The sequence below is a fragment of the Anoplophora glabripennis genome, unplaced genomic scaffold (genome assembly GCF_000390285.2).
Source record: "Anoplophora glabripennis isolate ALB-LARVAE unplaced genomic scaffold, Agla_2.0 scaffold1393, whole genome shotgun sequence".
In the NCBI taxonomy this organism is placed as follows: Eukaryota; Metazoa; Arthropoda; class Insecta; order Coleoptera; family Cerambycidae; genus Anoplophora; species Anoplophora glabripennis.
In genome coordinates, this window is record NW_019417468.1 from 61,466 (window position 1) to 71,914 (window position 10,449).

The 10,449-nt window shown below is 29.2% G+C and overlaps 2 protein-coding genes across 3 annotated transcripts in view; one reads left to right on the top strand and one right to left on the bottom strand.

Moving 5' to 3' along the window:
• LOC108915985 (protein lin-54 homolog) overlaps nucleotides 1-2,211 on the top strand; it is a 26,847-nt gene extending 24,636 nt beyond the window's left edge. For both annotated transcript variants that reach the window (XM_018722156.1, XM_018722157.1), the window contains 2 exons: nucleotides 1,676-1,863; nucleotides 1,927-2,211. In XM_018722156.1, the coding sequence (XP_018577672.1) occupies nucleotides 1,676-1,863; nucleotides 1,927-2,113 (375 nt within the window). In that variant the 3' untranslated portion in view covers nucleotides 2,114-2,211. The remainder of the gene's footprint in view (nucleotides 1-1,675; nucleotides 1,864-1,926) is intronic.
• Nucleotides 2,212-6,500: 4,289 nt separating this feature from the next.
• On the bottom strand, nucleotides 6,501-10,290 carry LOC108915982 (gastrula zinc finger protein XlCGF71.1-like). The gene is made up of 3 exons (XM_018722152.1): nucleotides 10,037-10,290; nucleotides 9,811-9,981; nucleotides 6,501-7,824 (listed from the first exon to the last, which is right to left on the bottom strand). The coding sequence occupies exons 1-3, from the start codon at nucleotides 10,178-10,180 to the stop codon at nucleotides 7,435-7,437; spliced, it is 705 nt and encodes a 234-aa protein (XP_018577668.1). The 5' UTR covers nucleotides 10,181-10,290; the 3' UTR covers nucleotides 6,501-7,434.
• Between the last annotated feature and the right edge of the window lie 159 nt (nucleotides 10,291-10,449).

Below are 10,449 nucleotides of genomic sequence, written 5' to 3' on the forward strand. Positions count from 1 at the left end.
ATAAGAAATCACGTTATCGATTACGAAACGTTCATTATTTAATAATAATAATAATAATATCTCTACTCCTCATTCTAATTACGAGAATTAGCCCATAAGTCGGAGACTTGTGCGGGAGAGGAGGCGGCATATTATTATTAGGCAGGCCGCATTTGCATATTAATAACATACATTAAAATAAAAAGAAAATATATAACTGATAAGCATGATGTTGAATACCTATTTGTTAAATATAAATTAATAGGTACTGCATTAATAAGTGATAATTAATGTAGATAATAGTCAAAATACCATTTACCCAATTTTGTTGTAATTTTGCAGTTATTTGTACTTTATGTTATTTAGATGTTACATGATACTAATGAAAAATTATAAAAAAATGTTAATTTCCAAAAGAAACTTTTCCCCATGTTTCTTGTGTGGTCCAAGGATATGCAAAAAAGTGAATTTTATTTTTTTTCTACAAAAATTAATCAAGATACGAAAAACATACCAGACAAAAAAGTTGTATTTTTAGTTGCTTAATTCTAAAAATATATAAAAATTACAAAAAAATAATTCGCGTAAATTTTTCTTTGCCAGAAATATTGTTAAGGTACTGCTCGGGATTTTTTTCATCTTTTTTGTCGGACTGACGATTTGCGGTTATATTTTTTTGGACATTACAATTTTTGCTTATAAAAAACACTTTTCTATCGTGTGTTATTTTTGTCCGACATGTGGTAATTGATTTATCATACCCCGTGAAAATTCCGATTTCCAGCTGTCGGACTGAAAAAATGCGGCTTGAAATTTGTTGGACAACAATACTTTTTGACTGAATTAATTATTTACAATTAATTTTACTAAAAATTACCTATGTGGTAATTGATTTTCAATACCCTGCCATTTTGGCATGTTTCGTCCGGTAGACACATCAATGTCGGAAGAATTTCTGTCGGACAAATTTAAATCGGCATTTGCAACAAAATTTCCAGTAACTTAAGCTAAAACAAAAAGATGTGGTCTTGACTTTTCAAGACCCCGGGAAATTGCCATGTTTTTGGACTTTTCCAAGTGGAAATGCGGAGGAATCGAGAAAAGTCGCAGAGGAAAAGTGTGGTAGACTCGTCAAAACGAAGCTCCTCACGAGTTATAAAGTATGTGGTAATCAACTTTCCAGGGGGGGCCTGTACTGTGGACTATAAGTACTAAATAATAAAAATGGATCATAAAAATTAAATTTTATTTTATTTTTTTTTTTTGTTGACAAGGGGAGCACAGGCTGATTTTCGCACCCAGCATCCAATATGGTTAAGACGGCCCTGATGATGATGTTTCCTTGACTTTACATACGTATTAAATATTAAGTACTTTAAAAGTTAAGAAAGTTAATACAAAAATTTAATTTGACACCGCCTCCCTTCGTTATCATCAACTTTTATACTGTGGTAAATTAAACTGAAAAATATATTTTGATCCAAGTAAGCAACTGTCAAAGTATGGCCTATTCATCAGGATCTTCATTTAAAAATTGTTTAATGAGCATACAAATTAATGAAAATTTATTGTTTATAGTTGGCTACCACCAATAATTACTGACACATTGTCATTTTATGTTGCCAGTGAATCAATTATTATAGTCTTTTTCGTAATTACTGATTATTGTATATCCTTAAAATACCTCTCATTTCAGGCTAAAATTGCCTGTTCAAATAATTGCAAGTGCATTGGGTGTCGAAATATAGAGGATTCAATGGAGAAAAAAAATCTTAGAATATCAAACATAGAAAAAGCTACAAATACACCGATTCTACCTGATGGTAAAATAATCGCCACTAAGGATTTCTCTCAGTTCCGCCCTAGAAGAACTTCTAGCACAAGGTATAACTTTTTTAAGAAAAATATTTTGAGTAAGTACCTCACTCGTATTTAATTTCATTTCAGAAAACAAACAATCAGTTTCATTACTGACGATGTCATCGAGGCAACTTGCCAGTGCATGTTAACTATATCTGACAATGCCGAAGAAGCTATGCAAGACGAGGAAATGACTAAACGCCTAATTATCGAAGAATTCGGAAGATGTCTAACAGAAATCATTGACTGTTCATCAAGCCGTAATTTAAGTTAATACCTGTTTTTTTCTGTATTATAAGTTTTACTTTTTACAAGATGAAGTTTGTTATGATGTGTATTTTAATTCAAGAGTAATATATAGATTGTAAGTTATGAGATTCTTTTCAGTTGATTAAACAAACATTTATTGTTGCACTTTAAATGAAAATTTGGAAGAGTATAAACAGTTCATTATTATTTACCACCAAAACATTTAAATTTATTTTTAACCTTTTTCTTTTATTGTCAAATTATGTTAGTGATTTTTCTATCTAATATGCCACTGTACAGCATCCCTAAAAATGGATTTTGTGAACAAATATTTATGCTAATGGCAAAATTTTATGAAGTGAACTTCATTTAAAAAATTGTATGCACCTGGAAACCATGTGGTGTCTTGAAAACAATATTGGAGGTTAACCTTATTGGAGCGTTAGAAATATAGAAAATTCCAACTTTAATACTTTATACTTTTATAAACAACACTCAAAAATTCATGTATCTGTTGTAAACCTTGTGAGACAAGTCGTGGTTGCACAAATATCGGGAGCTAAATGAAGGTCGCCAAATATGTTTTAAAGATATTAAAATATTTTAATGTTTGATTTTTCAGCTAAAATAAATCGAATGTCACTTTCATGGAATTAACCGCATTCGACACCTGAGGTAGAAATACATTCGTGGTGTGGCATTTACTGTAGCAGCTTTTAGTGCATACTGTGTTTTGCAGTTACGAAGGCATGTTTCTTCGGTTCATATCTTGGAATTTTATCTCAACAAATATTGTACGGACTGTACCGAGAAAGTAAAAGCCATCTGTAGCATATTTTCGTCTATTAATGCTACAACGTGAATATGAGCTACGACATCTTAATTGACAAGTTGCCGATAGACTTTTTATACTAAGGCGAACATTTCTAAAAAAAAAATTTTTTGGCTCACCCTGTTGTTTAGTCTAGGGATTTAGACCAGGAAAATTAGCAAAAAAAAAGAGAAACTCGAAAAAATTCCTATCTGCGATATTATTGTAAAATTGTCTAAAGGAACATAATACAAGGCATCTCATCTCGCGAGTCAAAAAATTTTATTAGCTAACTTTTCTATTTAAACAAATAAGTGCGGAAAACAGTTTTTTTTTACTTTGCAGGGAAAACCATCAATTTTAGCGAAAAGTGACTCACAGACAGCTTATAGGGAATAAAATTATCTACAAAATGAGACTTGTTAAATTAAAATCGGTTAATAAACAAGAAAGTTATTGCAAAAAAAAACAAGAAAAGCGCCTATTTTTCAATTTGTTTATAACTATTGCATTTATTGTTAAAATTCTATAAAACCTATGACAAGTTGAGGGTTTTGTCATACTTTAAAAGTGTGCCAAAAGTGGGCGCTGTAGGTGCAANTTATTAGCTAACTTTTCTATTTAAACAAATAAGTGAGGAAAACAGTTTCTTCACTTTGCAGCGAAAACCATCAATTTTAGCGAAAAGTGACTCACGGACAACTTGTACGGAATAAAATTATCTACAAAATGAGACTTGTTAAATTAAAATCGGTTAATAAACAAGAAAGTTATTGCAAAAAAAAACAAGAAAAGCGCCTATTTTTCAATTTGTTTATAACTATTGCATTTATTGTTAAAATTCTATAAAACCTATGACAAGTTGAGGGTTTTGTCATACTTTAAAAGTGTGCCAAAAGTGGGCGCTGTAGGTGCAATAGTTTTCGCACAATTCAATTTGTTTATAACAGAGGCTCCAAAAGTTATGAACATTAAGCCTCTGTACGGGCGTTAATCTTTCAAAGTTCAAATTGATGCGCGCTGTAAAATTTTGCAATATCTCGGCTTCTATTCATCGTAGAAATTACTAGGCGATTATCAAATTAAGCTGTGGATGAAATTTCATTCCATTATCTTCTAATGTTCGAAAGTTACCTATTGGAGAAAAAATAAATTTTTTGAAATTTTTTAGCACCTTGCATCTTGGAAAAGAAAACCCGTAGAGCATAACTTCATATGACAAAAAATTACTTTTTAAACTAAAGAATCCACTGTTTAATTTATTCCCAACCTTTACGTTACACCCTGTATACTCCTGCTGTCGGTTCTTACGCGAAACACCCTGTATAATTTTAAATGTGAGGAAGTCTGGAAGGGCTTAACAAAATTTCAAGATAAGTTCCTAATACATTTAATCTGCAATAATACATATTTAACCTTGTTTTGCATAACAATATTACAATAAGCATTATTTACAATACAATAATGTAATATTTAACAAATTTTATCAACTCTGACGAGCCAGTACATTATTGAATATAATATATGAATAAAATTAAGAAAATGTAGTACCTACACTACATACAGTAATAAAAATGTTTCAAATTTCCTTTACTAATTTTTTTGACTTCTAGTTGATAATTCATAAATTAAATACTAATTCTTTCATGTATGATTTTTTTCACAATAATAACACTAAAAATAAATAAATAAAATAATTTACAAATATTTATTAAATATAAAAAACATGTATTCAAGAGTAAAATTCAGTGAATTTACATGAAGAATCTTACATTAATAAACATTTTGAATTTTACCCTAGTCTGGATATTTTTCTCACTGGCTATAATGCACTTGGGAACACTTACATACTTGGCATATACAGGATGTCAAAAAATAGTATATTTCGATGGCTGATAGTACTGGACAAAATATGAAAAAATGTTTCTATGATCTTTCTAAATCTGTTTAAAAAAACTGAAGCCTCAAGGTAAACCTTTGTAAACACAATTTCATTAAGTCTACAGCGTGTCTCACTAGTGCGGGAAAGTCCAATATCTATGTTAAAATGAGGAATATATGGATTTTTCTTTTTACTGTGTTGCCACATTTCTCAGAATGTACAAATTAAAAATATATTCAACTATACAGGGTGTTCCACTTTTCCTGGACAGAACGCAGGCCAATTTTTGAAGCATGATTCGGAAGAATCATCCTTACTAAACATCTGATAAAAAAATGGCCTTAGTAGCTATTAGTATAACTTGTCAGTATCAGAAAATCTAAGCAACCAATATCGACTAGAAAAACCTTTCAAACGAGATATCTCAAAAACTGTGAATATTTGAATAGAACTATTCTACACAAAGTACCCTTTATTTTTGATGTAGAATCTGAAAAAAAATATAAAAAATGTGTGTTTCCATTTAAAAAACCGAAGTTGGTGTCTCTGTCCAGGAAAAGTGGAACACCCTGTATAGTTGAATATATTTTTAATTTGTACATTCCGAGAAATGTGGCAACACAGTAAAAAGAAAAATCCATATATTCCTTCTATTTTAACATAGATATTGGACTTTCCCCCACTAGTGGAACACGCTGTATATCAAAACTACCACATATCTAATCTATTAGTTTTATCCTACCATCCAATTCTGAATAAAATTAAATGAGCCAACCGTAAATATTTCATTTACATTCTAACACATTTTAGAGGATATGCCTTTTTAAATTTTTCTTTATTCGATGGGCACTATCAGGAATCAATGGCAAGTTATACCATCATCTGATTAAGATTCAATTGTCAGACTTTAGAAAACATATCTGTCTTTCTTATTAATACAATGCATCTAAAATTGTTTACAACTAAAACATTTAAATAAAAAATTCAGTAATGATCCACTTTATTTTAGAGCAACTAGTATAGGTATAGTTGTTACAATTTCAGTTGGAACCTGTGATCTTCCTATGCTTTGGCCATGATCCATCTTGTAATTTATACTCGAATAGCAATTCGGTGAGTCCGGTATTGGTATACCAGTCCGACTGATGTAGAATCGACGACGGCGCTTATCGTCAAAGTAAATCTGTATTGGTCCAGTAGGTCGTAAATAATTTTTTGTATGGTATTCTGAGGTTTGCTGTCGAGCGTGGTTCACTTGGCTTTGCCAGTGCAATGCAGAGCAGTGCTTGGCATGGTATGTTGTTGGTATAGTACGTATTATTATTTATTAGTTGATATTATTATTTGTTCATATCGTAACCAGTACTGGGTAATAGTTATAAAAATATTATATACAATTATCTAGGAATTTAGCATGGCTTTCTGTACATAGACCCTTTGGAATAGCGAAATAACCTGGGAAAATCCCCAAATAGTTGAATCAGTTTTTATCGAAAGCGTCGAAAAAAATCTGAGTTTAAAAACAAAGTCAACATATTATTTTAAATATATATGAATTTTGAAAGAACAATGTGATGAAGAAATTACGAAACAATAATCAAATTAGGTAAGATATCAAGAAGGACAATTTATCGTCATAATTAAAGAACGTTATTGATCACGGTACAAAGAGGAAATCGAAAGATATAGAATTAAAAAATATCGACAATAATACGGCGCACAATTTATATGTATAAAGAAAACAAAGTTCTTACTTTAAACATGATTCGAGATAAATTTAATAAGAAATCTATCCCGAGAATTTACAAATAGCAACATTTTTCTGGACGCCTATGGATTCCATAGAGTTAAGTGTTTTTATACGGTTCCAACTGAAATCATAACAACTATAAAATATAATATTTGGATAATGCTATGCAAAAAAAAGATAAGATTTAATTTTATTTTCATATTTTATTAATACACAGTACATATATTTAAATATACACGGTGATACATACAAAAAAAAAGAAGATCAAGGTAGGGTGTTGACCTGAGTTTTTTGGAGGAAAATAATAAGACTTTATTATGACTTTTTTCATTAAAAATATTCATTTTTAAAATTAAAATTTAATCACTTTTTGAGATATTTTAAAGTACTGTTTTTTAGATCAAAGGTTTCTTTTTTGAATATTTTTCATTTTTCCAACTTCTGATATATGTATAATGACCACTTTTGTGTTTATCTTATGATCAGAGCTTGGCGCTCTTAAAAAAATCTTATTTAATGTAATTTATCTTTAAAAATTAGATAAATTTGAAATTGATATTTATACTGGATATTAAATGTTCAATGCCTATCATCTCCGTGAATACATACTTAGGCCCTTTCAATGCGAAAATCAAGTAAGCAAGTTACTGATAAAAAATATTTTTTTAAATCGTAACTTTGACACTGTATCTTGGAAAAGGGGCATACAAAAGAAAAATGGTATAAGAAAAGTGCCATGATTATCCCCAAAGAATCTATGGTAACACCCTGTATAAAAAAATAAAAAAAAGATTCATTACAATAAATAACTTATATAAAAGATTCTGTGCATTTCCTGCTTTTATCGTTTAATATCTTACAAAAGTATAATATAAATAAATATGTAACTAATGAGACAATAACTTACTCGGTCTTGATAATTTCAACTTCAGCATTCTTATGCACCCGATTTCTATGCCTTATTAAATATGACTCTTTTGAGAAACATTTTTGACAGTTTGGACAAGTGAACAACTTATTATTATGCGACCTCATATGTTGCATAAATTGGCTTCTATTATTAAAAGACATATGACAAAGATTACATAAGAGACCTCCAGCTGCAGCATGAGACCACTGATGTGCTACAAGATACGATTTAACAGAGAAACGTTTAAGACATACGTCGCACGCGAATGGGCGAAGGCCAGTGTGACTTCGTTTGTGTGTATTCAAGCTTGATTTTTGGGTAAATCTCTTCTTACATGTGTCACATTCAAATGGCTTTTCACCAGTATGCACTCTCATGTGTACCTTGAATAATACAAAAATTACTAGAATAAACAAACTTTTAGACTTTAAAAATATACAACATATTTTACGGACCCATCATTATAAAAATATAAATATACAGGAAAGTCGTAATTAGGTGTAAAAAATTTAACCAAAGCTTCATAGCATATTGAAGCAATTAATAAAATTAAATGTGTTTCATTTAATTTTTGTACAGTAATTACAGCGAAGTTTTTGGGCTTGCCAATAATGAATACAAGATTATTTTTTATCCAAAATGTAGAGGTTACTAAGAACACAAATGGTTTTTTGTTTTTTTTAATTACATTTTCTATTGGTAGTGTTTTGAAGTATTTTTTGAACTTATATTTATTAAAAAGTCAATGTTTACCAAGATATAATTTCACAGGGCTGTATCTAAGATGTTGACTTTTGAATGGGAGTAAGTTGGTCTAAATTGTAAAAAAAAATACTTAATTTAGTTTAACATTTAATATCTTAGTAAAGTTTAAATATATTAAACCACCCTCAAATACTGAACTGTCTAAATGAAAAATACAGTAGAAAATTAATTTTTTAATGATAAAGTATTCTCTTTCCATTAAATAAAGTACCGTTTCAAAAAACCTCTGCATTTTCTCAAAATATTTACAAACAAAAAATCATTTAAGGTGTTCTTTGCGACTTCTGGGACAATGTTTTAGATAATAAATAAGCTTATATCCTTGTTTGGCTATTTACATTATGCCAAAGCTAAGATTCGTATTTGTATCTAAATTAACAGGCTAGAATACAACAGACATATATACACAAAACATGAAAATGAAAGAGAAAGAAAAATGAAGGCAGGGACATTCTCCTAGTACATATTATGTATTGGCACAAAACAGTCTGGTATCGATAATCGATCACTGATTCTTGTCATGTCTCTTTTTTATGTGCACTATCAATTGCAATGTCTTATATTAAGCATTTAAGTAGTTAAATTCAGTTCATTTAACAACTCGTGTTATGTTACAAGTTAAATAGTATCAGGTGGATGTTTTTTTTTAGTGCATTAACATCAACAAATGAGTAAAGCTAGACCTAAAATGTAAAATTTCATAGAAACTTGTGATATAATAAATTGTGAAATTAAACATAGTAGTAATCATTCAATAGTAACCGAATTATTTCACAACTGATTTAAAAATTAAAAACAACTTCCGTCAAGACATTTTCAAATGAATTAAAATAGAATATTCATGCAAAAACTAATTAAAACTTAAAATTGAATGAAGTATTTTAAAATAGAGAAATTTTTTATAACAATGAAAATAAAGTTGCTACACTACAGCTGAAGAGCATAGAATAGCAACACTGGATAATTTACTCGAAAATTTGAGCAAACGAAACGGAAAATAACTAGTAGAATAATATTGTGGAAGTATTTTTACCCTATCAGTTTTCAATTAAAAAAAGGCAATTTGTTATGAAATCAAAACTGCTTACAGAATAGCATTTTGAACATTTTTGTTATAAAAAATCAGTATAAAAGTGAACATGCAAACCTATTGTTCAGATGAAATTTGATTTAATACCCCCGATATTCCATTGAAAACCAGGACATATTCTAGTGATAAATATAAAACAAAAGCACCACAGAAAGAAGAATAATAATATGTATATGCCGATATGATGATAACTGGGAAAATATTTCAATTATTTTATTTGATTTTTGATTCATTTATTCATTTATTTTAATTAATGTCAGAAAGGTGTAAAATAATTTTCATTGTTATACTTCAGATAAAAATTATAGCCAGGTATAAGATTTACATTGAGGAGGTTGTAACTTTCAAACATGAACTTTTTAGGGCCTATTTAAACAAAATTATTTTAATTTTATTAATTTCTTACTATGTTAGATATCAAAAATTTAAAAAATTTTGTTTCAAATCCATTAAAATACACCGTGACTGAATTGACTAGAAATTCAACTAACTATAATTAATAGGTTTTACTTACTTCTAAATATGGTTTTCTACAGAATGAGGCATCACATACATTACAACGATATGGTTTATTATCAGAATGTTGTTTTAAATGAACGTAATAACTAGAAGCAGAAGACAGCATTTTCCCACATATTTTGCACTCCTGCTGCTTTGATTTCTTGTCATCCGGTAGATTTTCATCCTAAAATAATTACATTTTAGTAACGTAATGAAAAACATTTTAATAATATACTAACTATAACCAAGTTAGGTTCAGTTATAGGCGCTATTTCATCATCACAACATTCGTCCGATTTACTAGGATTGAATGAAAAAGGTTCAGTCTTTAATTCTACGTCACTATCACTAAAAATGCTATGGCAAAATATTGATGGAAACATGTTTACTAATGAATATATTTCTGCTCACAACCAGTTTAAAACAACAAAATTAAAAAGCAAAATCAATTAAAATATTTAATAGCATTCGACAAATACGAAAACAATGTTTATTTTAAAATTTCGAAATAAGGTTATGAGTCATTTTGACAGTATAGCAAAGAACAAATTTATGCCATTTACCATTTATTTATCCATGGTATATTGAAATCTGAAATTTTATTTTCTATCTCCATGAAAATGCTCACCAACTCAGTTCAGTGCGAACAGCC

Bases quoted from the DNA above. Each gene is read 5' to 3' on its own strand.
- LOC108915982 (XM_018722152.1), bottom strand. From the start codon at position 10,180: ATGTTTCCATCAATATTTTGCCATAGCATTTTTAGTGATAGTGACGTA. The intron at 9,982-10,036 runs GTTAGTATATTA...TAATTATTTTAG, and splicing joins CTGAACCTAACTTGGTTATA to GATGAAAATCTACCGGATGA. The intron at 7,825-9,810 runs GTAAGTAAAACC...GTATTATTCAAG, and splicing joins GTAGAAAACCATATTTAGAA to GTACACATGAGAGTGCATAC.